The sequence below is a fragment of the Tetrao urogallus genome (assembly GCF_951394365.1).
Source record: "Tetrao urogallus genome assembly, chromosome: 10".
Lineage (NCBI taxonomy): Eukaryota > Metazoa > Chordata > Aves > Galliformes > Phasianidae > Tetrao > Tetrao urogallus.
Genome location: NC_136823.1, coordinates 13,247,553 through 13,265,086, shown reverse-complemented (window position 1 = coordinate 13,265,086; position 17,534 = coordinate 13,247,553). Strand labels below are relative to the sequence as shown.

At 41.8% G+C, this 17,534-nt stretch overlaps 1 protein-coding gene across 1 annotated transcript in view; it reads right to left on the bottom strand.

The window, feature by feature from the left end:
- PTPRG (protein tyrosine phosphatase receptor type G) overlaps window positions 1-17,534 on the bottom strand; it is a gene marked incomplete at both ends in the record, with an annotated part of 373,823 nt that overhangs the window by 73,191 nt on the left and 283,098 nt on the right. The window contains 2 exons of the mRNA XM_079540404.1: window positions 12,175-12,367; window positions 17,049-17,206. Coding sequence (XP_079396530.1) covers window positions 12,175-12,367; window positions 17,049-17,206 — 351 coding nt within the window. The remainder of the gene's footprint in view (window positions 1-12,174; window positions 12,368-17,048; window positions 17,207-17,534) is intronic.

Sequence of the window (17,534 nt, the reverse complement as noted above, 5' to 3'; positions counted from 1 at the left end):
CAGGGGAACCCTCCAGCCAGCCTCCAAAAGCTGTGGCTTCCTCACCATACCCAGAGTGCAGAGGCAGAAGTCATTTCTGGCCCCAACCATGGTTGGTGCATGGTTGGACACAGAGCACAGCCCACTCGCAGCTGCTGCAGAACATACCTTTCAAGTAACTGAAATATGAAGGTCGAGGTACTAATGAAAAACACTAGATGGCACTCATATGCTATCTATAAAGTTTATCATTCACTTTCCAACTATGGAGTTCAGATATTTTCCAAGCTTTAAAATATTGTGTTTAAAATACACAGTTCGGGACAGATTCTCATGTTCACTTTCCAAACTCTGAAGCAAGAAAAATCACTTGAAATGATGCCTAAATACATGCGCTGTGGCAAAGGAGATGGTACATTTTGGCAGGGAAAGTCAAAGTGTCACCAGCCCATCACATTGACACTGTTTCAGTTATTCTTCCTAATATGACTTCCATTTAAACCCAGCCCATTCAGCTTGTATGCATGCTGCAGGTAGGTGACTGCGTATATATCTGGATGTTAGTTCACTTCTATGGAGTCTTGGCTGTACTGAAAAGTCTGCTCCTAGGCCTGGAGTTCCAGGTCGGTCTTATAGCTCTGCTGTAGCATTGCTGAAATAAGTTACAGTTCCTAAATAAAAAAGATAGAACGCTGTACACACCAATATTACCAATGCAACAGGAAAACACCCAAGAGCTTCATTTTGCTGGCAATGCAGCTGAGTGCTGAAGGGGGGGCTGGACCTGGCTCTGAGGGCACAGCTGAGAGCAGACACCATTGCTGAGATTTACAGAGCATCGTGGTTCTTGGTATGCCTCTCCATGCTCACCTCCTTCTGCTGAGATTGTCAGATCAATTCTCCTTTGCATCACTGTTTACTGATAACGGCACTAATAAATCATAACTGCCCCCTCTGAAGCCCTTTGTCATCACAGAATCACTCCTCAAAATGCCATGCTGGCCTTTGCCATTCCTCCTAAATAAATCCAATTGGAGGTGGTACCCAGGGTGAAGGAATACCCAGACCTGAAAGTCCATCTAGTCCTCCTTCTCCATGAGGAGATTCAGAGATTTATACAGTTAAAGTGATTATGCATCAAATTCTTGCAGAAATAATTCAACCAGATAACTTTCATGAGAGACAGACAGATTACCTTAATTGCAATGCCCCTCTCAACCATCCCGTGCTTTTGTAGATGACGACCCTAAGCCACCCAACGGAGAGCGGACTGCCATGTCCTCTGCTCCACACCACTCTTTGCAGCCAGCATCCACATAACTCAGAACAGCTCATGACTACCAGAGGAGGGGAACAGGTATGTCCCAAGGGTAAATGGAGACATACAGGCTCAACATTAAGACATCCTCTGCGACCGTGCATCGTGATCCAAGGATATGGGCACTTCAAGCAGCTCAATGACTGCAAGACTTCACCGAGACATTGCATGACTGGGGTGAGTTTCCTTCATGGCCAGCCAAAAGGAGATGGAATTTACTCTGCTGCTATTTCACAGTAAATGTTACAAACTTTTTATGACTTAGTATGACTTTGCTTTGCAATTCCTCAGAGGCACTCAGAAGAACCTGATGTAATTAAGTAATAACCAGCATTTTTTGTTCGCTCACTTTTTCTTTCTTTTTACAGCTTATGAATGGGCAAAAAAAAAAAATATCCTTTTTATAAAATGAAACATATGGTTTTATTAATTTAACCAAACCTGCTCAGGATACAATGGAATAAAAAACATTTGATCCAATAATTCAATTTGATGATTTAATTAAAGAGATGTGTAATAACGTAGCAAATGTCTGAAAAGCAAGAAAAAATGTAATGATTTGACCATTTATATAAAACAACTGGCATTTTCCACAGAGGTAATTTTCCTTTCAATATTCTGTGTGCATTGGATTTTCAGCAGAAGATTAAAAAAAATGCAGCTCTTCTCTTTCTTTTCTATTTTTTTTTTTTTTTTTTTTTACACTAAAGAGCTTCTAATGATTCCACAAAATGTGTGCCTGAAGGACAAACAGAAGCAGAAAGAGGTTGGGTCAGGAAAGAGATGCCTGAGTGCTCCTCAGGACTGAATCAGAATACACCAAAGAGTAACACTTGTGGGTTGGTCAATGTTTTCTTTTAACCAGGCAACATAAGCAAAGAATCCAATGTACTCATGATGTGCTTCAGGAAAAAAAAAACAAAAAACAAAACGTAGCCCAAGAACCAACATCACTTCACACTGAAATGGCAGATTTCAGCTATTTTTAAGAAAGCATTACTAATGTTCTGTTAAACTCGGATCCTAAGGGATAATAAAAATACTGAGGGAGATTTCAGGGTGTCTCTGTGTGGTATAACGGTACGGCACTGGTACGAGCTGCTCAGGAGGTGGTGGAGCCATCATCCCTGGGTATGTTCAAGAACTGTGGAGATGCGGCACTGAGGGACATGGCTGGTGGGCATGGTGGGGATGGGTGATGGTTGGACCGAATGATCTTAGTGGTCTTTTCCAATCTTAATGATTCTATGAACAAAGAGTAGAGATACTTGAACTAGCACTGTGTAGGTCTAGGATGACACCAAAGCCATGATGGAGGGCCAGCAGACTGCTGGAGACCCAGGAGGCAGAACAGCCTCTCTGGGGCCACAGGAACATCTCTGGGAGGCTCAGCAGGATGGGACGTTTGCTGCAGCAGGGGTACATCATGCAGCAATGCCTTGAGAGCTGCATGTCCTCTACAAATAAAACCCAAAAGCTCACTCAAGCTTAGAGAAAACCTGTTTACCACTTGCAGACAAATGCAGCATGCTAATACAGTCCTAAGCACTGGCCAGGCCAGTCATACAGCACAGAATTATTTTCTTCGTGTTAAAAACATTCCAGTGGGCTGGAACAAACAAAATTAATTTAACAACTCCACATTCATTTCTTCCATAATTTGATTTGTGTGTTGTATTTGGCTACGTAACCTCCACGAGGCTTTCCTAACTGGAGCCTGATAAAGCTTAATCCAAAAGCTCCTGGCAGCTACATTTCACAGAGCTGAAAGACAAAAAGAAGGCTTATCATTTTGCAAAAATTAACCACTGATATTTAGATACACCCATGACTACAGAAAGGGCATGTCAGCGAGATTATGACAGCTTTCCTTTTTTGTTTGTTTGTTTTCAAAAGCAGCCTATATTTCTCTTTCACAGAGAGAAATGCAAAGCAGCCAAGCTTTCTGGGTTTCATTATGCTTTTTGCATATGCTACCTGTGGTTATAAGAACTACTTAGGGAAAGCACAAGAGAGCACAGGAGCTATATATGGGGTTATTTCTTGTACATCTTCTCCCTGTAACACAGGTATCTTGCATGATGAATCCAGAGGTACTGAGCTCAGAGGGATTTATAAAATCCTCTAAAAATATTCTAAGTTAGCTTTTCTGTGCATAAAAATGTCACTACTTTAAACGCAGTTATTTCTAGCTGTGCTATGCCCTCTTTTGGAAAATCCCACTCTCTCCCTCCTGCTACACGTCTCAGCAACACAAACTTGCCATTCCTCTTCCTTGCTATCGCGGGATGTGCACTGAATGATAGAATTCTGACATTTTTCTGAGCAGAAAAGCAGTGTCCCAGTGAAGTCCTGAATCCCTCGTTGTGAGATGGGCACGGACCTTGTGAAGCAATTCATACACATACATCTGCATATGGGGATGTGCTCATCGCATGCTACTGCCTGAGGACTGCTCAGAGGCAGCTAAAAGACAGCGACAAGGGTCTTGTCAAAGTCAACAGAGGGCAGAGGCAGGGCAAACAAGTGGGTAGCCAAACCGATGAGGCAGTGAGGGTACTTATTTCCCCTCAACCTTAGCACTGGGAAAGAGGTGGAAGAGCCAGGTCTGCAGGACAGATGGAGCCCTTGCTGCCACTGCTGCAGTGACACCTAACCCAGCCATGAGTTTCCCAGCTGATGTCAGAGGAGCCTGCAAACAGTGTAATCGATGCCTGCGCTATTGGCAAAACACTGTGCCGAGCTTGGCAGCCTGCAGAAACCTGATTGCAGACAAGACAAAAGCAATGCCACCACCAGCAAAGGGAAGAAAAATGGTTTCAACAATATATAGATGCACACATATATTCCTTCTCATTATCAGGCCCTCAAAACTATAAACACATTCACGCTTGTTTTAATGCCATGCCAACATAATCATGGTACCAGTGGTGATACAGTGCCAGCTCCAGCTGCCTTGTGTTGGTGCTACTCGATGGAAATGCCTGAGAAGGGAATCTGACCCATGACAAACAACAGCATTCTTTTGGCTGTCTGATTTAATCTTGGAGTTCAGCAAGGGCTGCGCTCCCAGAGGATAACAAATCGACTACGAGGATCATATGCAGAGACAACACATGCTCTAATACATAGAAAAGTGCTATGAGGCATACTTACAACATTCTCGCCCTACTCCTTTTACTAAATGTGTGCAATTCTTTTCTTTGCTTTAGCGTATGCTGTTAACTTCCTGCAGTACTTATAAATGACATTATTAATATATAAGGATAATTGCTTTAAAGAGAAACATGCATTTTTCCTTTACCTTTGCCTGCACTTCACCAGCAGGCATTTGCAGGCTCTGGAGCATGCTGTACACGCAAATATTTGTGTTGATCTACTTCAATCCACAGGCAGAATGTAGCTAGGAGACAGACTATTTATCTTCCCTGCTCTTACCTTTCACTATGCTTCAAACAAGGCTGTTTCTTAAGGTGTAAGGGACACTGACAGATCCTGCACTTGTTTTTTGAACCCCATGAAGTAACCTCCTGAGCTAAATGTGGGGCATTGCTGGCCCAGCGGCACTGGGCAGGCTGGCTTTGCCCCAATTCCACCTGCCCATTTCCTGCAGTGAATGTACAACCAGCATTTGGAGCACGTTTGACTCATTACTGTACGGCTCCTTCTAGCATTTGAGTTTCCATGGCATCACAGCAACAGATCCTATTTTTCTGAAAGGCATGGATTATATGTTTTACTAGGTTGTGTTTGAGCCCAAATATTTCACATAGTTCACAAACATCGTTCTACAGCTGTGGTCTGAATCCTTGCATCCTTAGCAGGCACTGAGCAGCTTTGCTCCATGAGATGCCATGCTGGGCTAAGCTGATGTCTGCCAGAGATCGGCTCTGCAAGCTCTGAGTTTATATTACACACACGTACACGCACACAAAGGGTGCCCTGTGTTTAAAATGTACATCTACATCCTTATATAGTGTGTTTGACGTAACATGTGGAATCACTTTCAGTGGCATGTTCTGAATCCACATGGGGAACAAGAGGGATTTCTTGCAAGGAGGATGCATATCTGCTGCTTTGGCCAAACTGCCCTTTCCAATGTCCTGGTGAGGGCTGCTTGGACCAGAAGGCATAGGAGGAATGAGCCAATGAGGCCAGGAGAGCATTCTGGTATCTGCCTCAAGGGTGCTCAAAATCAGTGTGGGAAAGTGGCTTCCCTTTTGTAGCTTTTGCAGGCTTTTTCCAGTGAGAAAGATGCTCCACAGGCATCCACAGGCACACTACAAGCCAATATAAAATGAAGGCTGAAATTAAAACCAGTCCTTCTATGGGCTATACAGCTGGACCAGTGGGTATGCAGTGCAGAAATGAATTCCCCACAGGTTTAAGTGGAACAAATCATCCAGTTCCCTTACAAGTACTTGGCTATTCTAAGTACAGTGACAGCTATGAACCCAAACCTTTCACTCTATTCCTCTTGCTCTTTTGGTTATGCTTTTATAGGTAACATATAAACAAGCGCAAACAGTTACTTACTGCTTATTAATAAAGCTACTGGCATGCTGTCCACTACATTCAGGCATAGATCCACGCAGTGCTCACATGGCAACCTCACAAAGGTTACAGTGGGTGAAAGCAGAAGCCTACAGAACAGTCACTCAAAGGCAAGCACGAGATCAAGTATATGCACCACATCTTTCTGCACCTGATTTCCTTTCAAAATGGACTATTTTTTCTCCTGCAATGCTTTGTCTTCTACCTGACTAATACAGATTATCTAGGATACAGCAGCCTGTCCTCTCCCACTTCTGCACTGCGCACTCCAAGACAGCATTGTACATGAGAATCCAGCACTGCAGATCAAGACATGGATGAGAAAAGCAAATCTGAGGTGGAACAGATGAGACATGCAGAAGGAGCAGACTGATTTCTGCCCAAAGAGACTACAGCAGGTACCCAAGGTGCATGTCAAAAGAGACTATCACAACAGGAAGGGAGTATACTTGCTCACAGCACTGAGGTGAAGTGGCAGCTGAGCAAGCCTATAGTGCAGGAGGATGCAGTGCAAGCAATTAGCAGTGTGGTGTTACCACCCTGAAGTGCAACCTTTTGCACCCAGTCAGCCTGCTGCGCTAGCTGAAATCCTAATAATGATGTATAGATTCATCTGCACCAGCACACAGCAGTAGGGCACTGACCTGATTAAAGTACACAGTTCATAAAAGAGGAATGGAATGGGAAAGAGCAATCTTCATAACAATATGAAATCAAAAAGTAGGAAAAATCCAGTCATCCAAGGAAAGGGGGAAGAAGTTAAGCTATGAGGAAATCAACCTGTAAGACTGATTCTTCTAAAGTGCAAGAACAATCAAGTGGTAAACATACCATAAACTAACTAAAAATGTACTTGCTTATTTGCACCTCCCCTAAGATATTTAAAGAAAACGAAGAGTATCATTTTGCTTTAGCAACTCCACCTTAAGATGTCAATAATGGATGTTATTTTGAATTTACATTTACAATGCTGTTGTTTCAGAGAGGAGATTACAGTTATGCTATACAATATTTTGTGGCCACTTAGGTTTGAATAAAGTATATACATTCTGTAGGAGGAGAACTTGTCTGCTAATCCCCTTTCTGTCCTCCTAGAGAGAACCTGAGGGCATGAAGAGACCATGAAGTTGTTTTGAGGAAGTTCTCATAAAACATGTGCATTTAGAAAGCAAAAACAAATTACTGGGAGTAATAACAAAGGCTCTAAATGAGGCAAATAACTTGTTCTCAATGAGAAATACTGCCATCAAAGCTCTAAACTATCTGTCTCAGAATGACGATGTCACTGCACTGCGCTTAATCTCCAGCAAAGATAATGCTGCAGTGGAGACGCACTCTATCTAGCAATAGGACAAGAAGTAATAAACTTAAGTTGCACGAGAGTTCAGGTTACATATTAGAAACAATTTCTTCTCCAAAAGAGTGATGAGGCACTGGCACAAGCTGCCCACGGAGGTGATGGAGTCACCTCACACTTGAACACTGCAGGTGTTCAAGAACCATGGAGATGTGGCACTTAGGGATGCAGTTAGTGGGTATGGTGAGGGTGGGTTCATGGTTGGGCTTGGTTGTCTTAGAGATCTTTTTCAGCCATAATGGTCCTATGATTCTATGATGCACCCCAACACAGTGATGCCATGCCAAAAACACAATACCTTCACAGGACGCCTTGGTTTCTTTTCCTATGTCAGAAGCTGTGAAGTAGTGCATAGGAACTGAACTGTTTTGCTTAAGCAGTGCTGTATCTTTGACTGCAGATTGATAGCAGGAGCAATGCCTCCAGTGCAAAGCATGGGGGAGGGAAAATCCAAGTACCTTCTGGGTGGTTTTAGTGGCATTAGGTTACAATGACTTCCAAATGGTATCACTACAGCTTACAAAGAGCACTAAGGAAAATGATCACCTGCACATTACTAGAGAAATGTCCCAGCTGTTAGAATTCCAAGCTAAGTTTTACTAGAGTGAATTTATGACTGCTTATTATTTAACTTAGCCTAGGATCATAATTAAAGATGGTACTCTAAGGCGAATTCCCACTGATGGGAAACAGCATCATTTGAGACTCCAGCAAAGAGTAATCAGACACCTTTGGGGAAGTAATCAGGCATCTGTGAAAGAAAACTCTGATGTCAAGAGCCCCTCACATGGGATGCTTGTTTAAGTGTTGGGAGGCTTGCAGCACGTTTAATGAGACAGAAAGGTTAAAGGTTTTTTTCTTACAGATTTAAAAAACATAAAGAGAAGAATCAACATTTGATGGTCCTAATTAGCAGCAAAATAAAATGGGCAAATATTGTCGCACATGGGGTACACCCTGAAACAAGGAAATGAAACACCTTTTTCTCCTGAGCTTCCCTACCTCCATCTAACTGAAGCAGGTAAGGTTTTGTAAATATCTAATATCTCTCTCCTTCATGGGACAACGTAAGAGAGTACAAAAGAATATGCAGGATCAGGTCCTTGAACAGGACTTTTATGTAAGAACTCTGCCCACCAAGGGTGATGTACACCATTAATCTGACAAATAATTAGCAGTAACTGTCTGAAGGCTGCCTATGAAAAGCCATGAACACAATTCATGAAAGATACAATTCTGAGCCACAGAGGATGGAACTGATAAGAAAGGAGAAAATTTTAACAGAGATATTTATTTGCAAAACTTCAAGCACTGCCACTGGCTGTTATTCACAGCATCTGGTGAATATTTTACAAATACACTCATGGTTTAGTATGTCTGTACAGAGAACCTCAAAATTTGCAAGACTTTATATTAAACGACAGTGTAACACTGGTGAGTCCTCTGGTATGATGGTTTATTATCTATCCACCAGCTGTTATTATTATATAGCTGTACTGTGTATTTCTTGAATGGTGTATTTCAGAAATATTATATTTAAAGGCAGTCTGTATGGTTTCTTAAAACAGCTCTAGGGTCAACTTCAGAATTAAGTTCAGTTCACAGGCTCTGATTTAGCAGAGATCTTATGTGCAGGCTTTTAGATCAGGCATACGAGAACTGCTTTAAATTGCCTTTTGCGAACAGGAGGAAGGAATGAGATAACAGAACCAAAGAAAGCTCTTCCTACTAAAAACTAACACAAAAGGAAAGCTGGAGTTTCCACCGTCAACCGAAAAATTAGTCCTCTACACTGTTTCAAGTTAACTACAATATTTTTGCCATCTTATATTCTGGTTGTTGTAAATAGTGCCATCTCCCTTTAATGCCTCTTTAAAATTGAATAATAAGAGGAAAAGGAGAGTAACTACAAAAGAAAAGATGCAACATTCACATTTAGCTAACAGACTGGACCCAAATTCATCGGAGCCTGTTCTGTGACCTGAGATGGCTTTGATAGCGAGGAAAAAACATTCCCATTTGCTGCCAAAGTGTTCAGGATCCCACATTTATCAATGGACAACTGCAAAGCCTCACTGCTCTGCACTGATCTGAAGCTCACTATTCACCAGGGAATTCTGAAAATTATTCTGAACATTATGCAAATTGTTCTGGGCACATTTTCCTCCAAACTAAGAAAGGCTTACATAACAAACACTATACTGTTTTCTAGATTAGCTCTACTGCCCACAGACTTAATAGTGTGTGACAGAAGAAACAAATTGCAAAAATGCACACCGACAAACAAATCCACACTTCCCCTCCAGAGCTGAAGACCATCACAAACCATACTACCTTGCAGGAAGTAAAAGACACATTTTCATGACCTTGTCCTCTTCTACAACATACAAACTTAAGCCCAGGAGAGTATGCAGGAGGTAACGCGACAGCCATTGGTCACATTGCTGAACGCAATGTGGAAAACATTGAGACACAACTGAGAGGTGTGCAGAAGATTCTGCATAAAATAAATTTGTTATGCTAACCCCACGCTCTTATATTTGTATGCTAGACTGTCTGGCTGAGCAGCACTCTGTATTCAGCTTCCCAGTACTTTTGCATGAATGACACTGTATAAAGAGGTACTGTATTTACTAGCTGAATAAACAATAGGTTTTGCTTTCACTCAAGTATTATGACTTCAACTCATTTTATTTATATGTCAGTAGTTCAGAATGTGCAGTGGTCCAGGCACATCATCACTGTTCACCTTTGTCAGAGAAGGGGCCAGAAACATCCACGTTGTTATATCTCTAGAACAGCTATAACTCATCCCTGTAACCTTTGGAGAATACGCAACAATTCATTTTGTGTTAGTAACACTGCAGAATCTATTTATTTTTAAATTCATGAAAAAAAATACACCTATTTTCAGTGTCCCTTGGTGTGCACACAGCCCAAAAAGTGACAAGTTGACAGAGCCAGTACAAAAAGACTGGCTGCCCAGTCATTAGCTTCCTATAGCAAAAGCTCAAGGGAAAAAGAAATCACTGACTTTAGCATCATCCCTGCCATTAGATGGCACACCGAATGTTGTCAGATCAGAGGAAGGGGGATAGTAACTCCCTACCTGAGTCTCTAAGAAGCATGACGTAAGCTCAAGTACAAAGATTACAGGACCTGGAATTGCTGGGAGAGGACCCAAGGAGCACTTTCTCAGGAAACCAGTCCCCAGGCATGTAAGATGTTAAGCACCCAGGCACCGAACTATCCGAGGATGGACCCATCTTTATGCAGCTCCCTTGATCCAATGAGCTGGCTTGCATCATGTTAACTAAGCCAGATGCTGAATCTGAGTTGTAAGAGTCCATAAGGAGCAAAATCAGTGAGAATCATTCCAGTTACTTCAAGTGCCCCTTCAAAATCAATCCTTCCAAGTTCAAGGTGACCCCATTAACTACAGACCTAAGCATTCATAACGCCCATAATCATGGGTTTCAGTCATTTACCAGGTGGGGTAAAAACCACCTAAAACATTTTTATAATCTTAAAAACCTTGCAGTGAGGAAACGAATATTTGGGCATACAGCCAAAACAATAAAATCTTGAATATTATACCATGCATATCAGCAGTACCTTGGCTGCACTCAAAATAATAACTAGATAGTTTTGTCGCTTTTAACATAACGTAACCTATTAACTTTCATCACTGTTCTGGGTAAGTAATATTACACAGGATATAACTGAAGAAATAAATATTGACACATGTTGCTGTTAAAACACTGATTGAAAACTGCAGACCAGAGCATCAGAGCGTAGCAGCGTCTCTTCAATTCCAAGATCTCCTTCTCACTTCTGATGTAAATTCTCCATCCCAAGGCTGCCTTTAATGTAAATGGGGTTTGTGTACGTGTATATTATATATATAAAAATAAGCACGCTCACGGAATAATGAGCCCTGAGAAATACACTCTTTCAGCACTCTTGTGGGAAGGTGAGGCTGCTGAACGCAGCTGTTTTCATGATTCACATCTGAAAACTACGCTCTATGGGCCTGGCCAGGTGAAAATGCCAGGTACGCAAGGGCAGCTTGTAAATCTGCTTAGCTATTTCCTTCTGGCAATCTGCCCCCTGTCCTTTAACTTTAGTTGGGACTGGTTAAGCACCGTGCACTTCTGAAGACTGAAGACTGGGAACTACATGTCATTTCTCCTACCTATAAATAACAGCAGTCAATAAAATAAAGGCAAATAAAGGCAGTAAATGATGTTTATTTCTAGTCTTATTTTATCCCGCACACATTTCTCTCAGAATTTTTTATGTGTTCCTCTAGCCAAGGCTGTCTGTGCCAATGCAACAACTGCAGCCTCCCTCCTGCCCCCTCCAGCCTGCTCATTAGCCAGTGTCTGACAGAAGCAAGCACCAGCTGCTCTACAAAAAGGCACATGAAACACTTCAGCAAGATATTATGAAATCATCTGTCTATAAGGAAGAGATTTTTTTCTTCCCCTAGTCACCATTACCTAAAGGTTGATATAAACTTTTGATTAAAAGGACGGTGTTTCTTCAGAACTTTTTTCTTGTAAGAAGTGAAAATCATAACCACATCTGGATACCCCATTTTCGACTCAAACAGCCAAAGAGTCAGTGCTAATGGGGCTAACCTTGTACCTGTGAGTCTTCTCCTTAGCATTTCCTGTTGTCAGGCGTCTGTAAGGCCCCACAGTTGGCAGAACAGGGACACTGGCTGTTTGGGGCTTGCATATTTGGGGCTTTATTTACATGGTATCTCATGGCAATGAGCTTCACAGGTAACTGCAGGCAGGAACAGGGTTAGTTCATTTGCTGACATACAACAGCAGAAAACATTGCATACGCTACATTATTTCTTTGGCAGCTCACATCTATCTTCAACACAATTTAATGACAAAGTTGAAAAAAAAAAATCTCTCATTAGTCGAATGCGAAATTTATAAGTGTAATCTACCTTTGGAAGCTTCTGTGCCCAGTGGATTTTCCAAGATGTCTATCATATCTTGGCTCCATGCATCCTTCACAGCAGACTTAGACACCTTTCTGTTGTTCAGGCTTTGCTGTGGTCGGAAGTTATTCCTCAGGTACTCCACAGACTTGACGTGGTCTTGTTGCTCAGTGGTGAATATGGAATAGAAAGCTTCCAGCTGACCATCATGGCGGGGGAGAGAAAGGACATTAATTAGAAAACAATGTGCTGAAATCTGGATGGCTGATAAGAGAATAAAATGGCAGGAAATGTCGATGCCAAGACTGATAAGCCCTGCGGGAAGTCAGGCTGCCCACTGAAATTACTGCCAACCTCCTTATCTCAGCACAGGACTTATCCTGCCCAACAGAAGAGGAGACCTTTGAGCAACTCATGGCTGACTGTCATGGGCAAGGACACATTTCCCCTTAGATCTGTTGTCTGGAAGGAGTGTGAGTGTGTGACAGCCCTGCCAAGCCCTTCTCACTGTTGGCATTGCTTTGTTTTATATTATCATGCCAAAAACGTTTCCATCCCAAGAGCTCTTTCCAGGAGATGGTGATGTTACCTTATCCCTTATGGGATGAACACCCAAATCCCGAGCTGAGTGACAAGTGGAACAACCTCAGGACTCTCAGCTTTGAGCACCCTGACCTCCCTACCAGTCACTGCTCCCTCTGATACCTGCAACAGGGTGAGAAATTATAACATAATACCAAATGGGCACAGTGAGCATGTATTCCTCTGGGAGTAAGTTTTCTCAGCTGTATTCAGATTTGAGCTATTTTTAATAAAACGTATTAACCTGGAAGGAAGAACTGTAATTGGGAAACTTTTCTGTTACTTAGGATCTCAGCATTTCTTTAGAACAAAATTTCTAGCAAATTAAGATGAAAATATTTTCAGCTAATGCTGTTCTCACAGCTATCAAGGTCAGTATAGCATTTACTAATAGCTTGTTATCATTCAGGTCAAGAACCAGAATTAGTTATGTCTGCTGAAAAGGCTGAGCAAGACACAGCAGAGAAAGATTCACTGCTGATATTGTTTACATCAACATCAATTACATATATTGATAGTACAGATTTGGAGAGTACAGAATCTGGCCCAAGACTTTAAAAAGGACTTGGATTATGCTCATAGTTTAAAGACAGGTCACTGTGAGCACAACATCCTTTCCATTAAGTGCTTTTGTTCTGAAAGTATAGAATAAAGCCTAAGAGTCTTGAAACTTCTAACTGGGAAAAATTATCACTGTAGCCTCAGCTGACGGTGCTGATAAAAAATAATAAAAGGAAAGAACAGCTAAGGATACTCCACTGAATCAAGAGGCACTCGCTGTCAATATTTAGTTTCCCTTCAAACCAGTAAACAGAAACTTCTTTCTGCTACTCCTGTCCAGCTGGCCAATTCTGCTGGGCTGGATGATCCTTGTTACTGGGCTGAAATATGTAAAACTTATCACGTGGGCAAACTTATCCCACGGGCAAGTGGAGTCAATTTTCACACTTTTCATTTCAAAAGTCAGTCTCCCTGGAGCGAGGATGTGTGCTGGGCTGGCTAATGGAGAAATATATGGGAATGTTATCACAGTGAGCACTGCACGGACAGCAGGAGGGAGAAAGGACGGACCTCAGTGCGCAGATCCTGAGTTGGCTGCTCTGCACCAACACACAATACAAGGGAAATGAGCCTCATAATGGGCAGGCACTTCCAAGGTAACAGCACATCCTTGTACATTATCAGCAGCAGCTTCCCCGAGGACAATTGCTCTTACTGAACAAGCAGGGAGCCAATGCACAGGGAGAGTGGGCAGCCAGCAGGAAGGCGACAGCTGGTGGCCGGCTCCATCTCAGGCAGGGGACCCAGGTATTGCTTTGAGCCTCCAGTGCATGCACTGATGGTGAGATTTGGATTGTACTTCTGTATCTGAGGTGAATGTCACATTCCCAAGCTCTCTGCTGTAATTTTCTCTCTGATCCTTAAGAGAAAGATGTCAAAAAAATCTTGAAAACTCCTTGCTAATTACTAGTATGAAGTACTAAAAAGCATTGATAGATGGGTTAAAAAGTGAGGTAAAAGGATTATCTTACACTTTTGTCTTGAGAAGGAAACCTGATGATCTTGCTAAGCCCTGTGCTCCTCTATGACCTTCTAAGGAGGCACTGACCATAACCCAGTAGACATTTACTTGTGTTTTCCAATCCATGCTCGAGAACCAGTTCTGATGAAGGGAACTAATAGGTCTTTAAGTTACTCTGCAGAAGTTCATGAACTGGATAGCAACTGCTCCTTGTCAAGTCAAGGCTTACACTTCCATGACATTAATTGAATTTTTAAACTTTCAATGAGAACTTTTAAAATATTTTCTTCTGCCACGCTACCTTGGGGAGGTATAATTGCATTTTAACAACTGCCAGTTCAAATATGATTTTTAACCTTCCCCTTTTTATGTGTTGAAGTATATATAAGTCATTTCAACTTCATTTTTACTATAAAAATATTATCTACCGCAAATGAGACATTAATTGATCTATAGCTGCCAGGGGAAAAAAAAAGAAAAGATGTACAGTCAAGGAGCTACACTCATGCTCTTCAAGGAGTACAAGAGCTCCTGTTCAGAAGAAGAAATCAAAAGCCGCTATAAGAGTGCTGTAGATACAGAGAAACCTGATCTAAAATTCCAAGTCATGTAATTACAAACCATTAAAGCCTGATGTGCACAGTGTTCTAAGGGCTGGATATAAAAGTGGTAATTAAAAATACTAAAACTGTTATAAGCACAATGAGATACTCTGAGGTATGCATTATGAGAGATAATGCTGTGCTTTGGGTCACTGAATGCACTTAGCTTTACAATGCATCTGCAGGGTGACACGGCTTGTCCTGTTTTGTTGTCTAATTATCGGGAGAGATGATGATGATGGAGCACCGAGAATAAAATAGAGAAGCCTCTACAAATGGACCACTTCAGAACTGTCCTTTTTACAGCAAGGTATTTTGCACAAAAGCAAGGATTTAATTGGAACAGCAACAAAGCTTAAACAATATCACTTTCCTCCTCTGGGATTACAGACTGTTTCATGGGGTTTGTGATAAAGAAGGTTAAACTGTGGCAATGGATTATACTGCACTGTTTCTGTTAGAGGAACAAATAATAATCATGGCAATGGCAGGGTCTTAAAATACACCCATCCCCAAAGCTGCCAAGTGGGAGAATGCTATTATTTATTCCACATGTGTTGTAGTATCAATGAAAGCCTGTCTCCACATAGAACACCCAGCCCTTCAACCACACACACATGCAAAAAGCAGTGCAAGGCCAAATTGAAAAGGCTTGAGTTGGCACCGTTACCACTGTACTACATAGGAAAGAAACGATGCCAGGATAAAGCACCTTTATACCATCGTAGGGCTTGCCAGCATTTAGCAGTTTATTTGCATTTGTTAAAACTGAAAAAGAAGAAAAAAGTGCACGACCCAGCCCACTTGCAGACAGGGGTGTAAAAAACAGGGTATAAAACTGAGTGCGGGTCAGGCCTCGCAGCCGCCCAATAATAAACAGTAAAGTTACTGATGCAGTGAAAAGCTACATGGGATTGCAAGTATCCTGCAGGCAAGGACAGAATTCAAAATGATCCTGACAATCAGAGAAACAGCCTGAACAAGACAAAGAGTCTGATTCAACTGGGCCCACGTGCAGAAAGTCCCACGCTTTGCCTGCATGACCACACGATGCTCACTCAGCAGCACTGCTAGAGAGAGCTCTGGAGAAGGCATTTGCAAAAGGGTTCCTGTCAGCCATCAAAAGTGGCATGCTGCTGTGAAAAAGGCAAAGTAATGCCGGCACAGGCAGCTCAACACACGAATCTGCACGTCTCATGGTACCCAGCTGAAGCACTGAGACCTGTTTTGAATGTGGCACTTTTAAAAAGTGTGGAAAGGTCCACAGGAGAAGCAATAGGATCTAGGAAACATGAAGACAAGCCTGGAGCAGGGGCACAGCAGCCACCTTCCACCCTTCTGAAATCTCTGAGACCCAACAACTTTTGGTCATGACCACTTGCTGAGCCACTTGCTTAGGTACAATTCACAGAATTAGTGTATTGAAAAGCTTTGTTTTCAGTGGCTTAAGCTAGATGAATGAAAGACTAACTTCAGTAGAATGGCTTTCTAAGGACAACAATCTTAAAACATCAAAAATACACTTAACTGGTAAACACTGGACTATATTTATCCATTACTTTATCGGAAGCATTCTTCTCCAGACCAATCCCAGACATGGGGTCTGTCTGCATTAAAAGCTGCTATGTGCTAATTTTAAGGATTTGTGTACCAGTTCTCTAAGCACATAATGGCAGCTTTACTGTGTTGGAAAAACAGTTAAGCATGGAGAATTAATGGAAACACGTCTTTTCTAATGTAATTAGTTCAAATTACTAAATCTGAGCAGAACTGAAATAATTCACTTTACTTTGAAAAGAAAGTTTCAATTAAAAAGAATAAAAAGGAGCAGCATGTAAATATTTACACCATAGCTTAATTTAATCTTAACAAAAACAACACCAAATAAATCACTGAGAGGAAACTAGGTTTCACGTTATGCTGTCTCCTTAAGACTGATGGCTCTTGCTCAGAAACAATATTACTAAAAAAATAATTCACCAACATTTCCCGTTACGTCAGCAGAAATTTTTGTGTTCACAGCATTAAAACATGGGGTTTGGAAACACCACATTAAAGAGGGTAAATCAAGAACCTGCTTTCAGCTGGGGGGGGGGGGGTTGGACCCCGTGATCTTCAGAGGTCCCTTCCATCCCTTATGATTCTAAGAGATGTCGCCGATGAATTAAACATACCTGATGGTAAGAAATGGGAACAGGCTTCCGGAAAACGATCCACTCCACGATCTCACTGCAGGGAGGAGTGGTCAGGGAACCTGTATAGCGGTAGTAACTCCCCAGCGATGTTGGCAGCAGGTCCCTGAGCACAAAGGGATCCAGGAAGGTCTCTTTCTCTGTGGGGGAGTTCGACAAACAAAATTACACTTTTTATTTTATTTTATTTTATTTAAAACATGTCTTTAAAACAGACATCACATTGATAGGCAGCCTAGGAAAGTGTAAGGGCAGCAACACATTTTATCATATATATGTAATGAAAGATAGAAGCAGCCTATCAGGAGCACCCTGTAAGAGTTGATATGTTGATTATTAAAAGAGCAGCCAGAATGCCAGTCAATCCTATACACGCCTATTCAGAATGCATGCAGGTGTGAAAAGCCCTTGCTATCTCTATGCTTTCTGCAAGCACTGAAATAACACTGTATTCAGCGGTTTCAACAC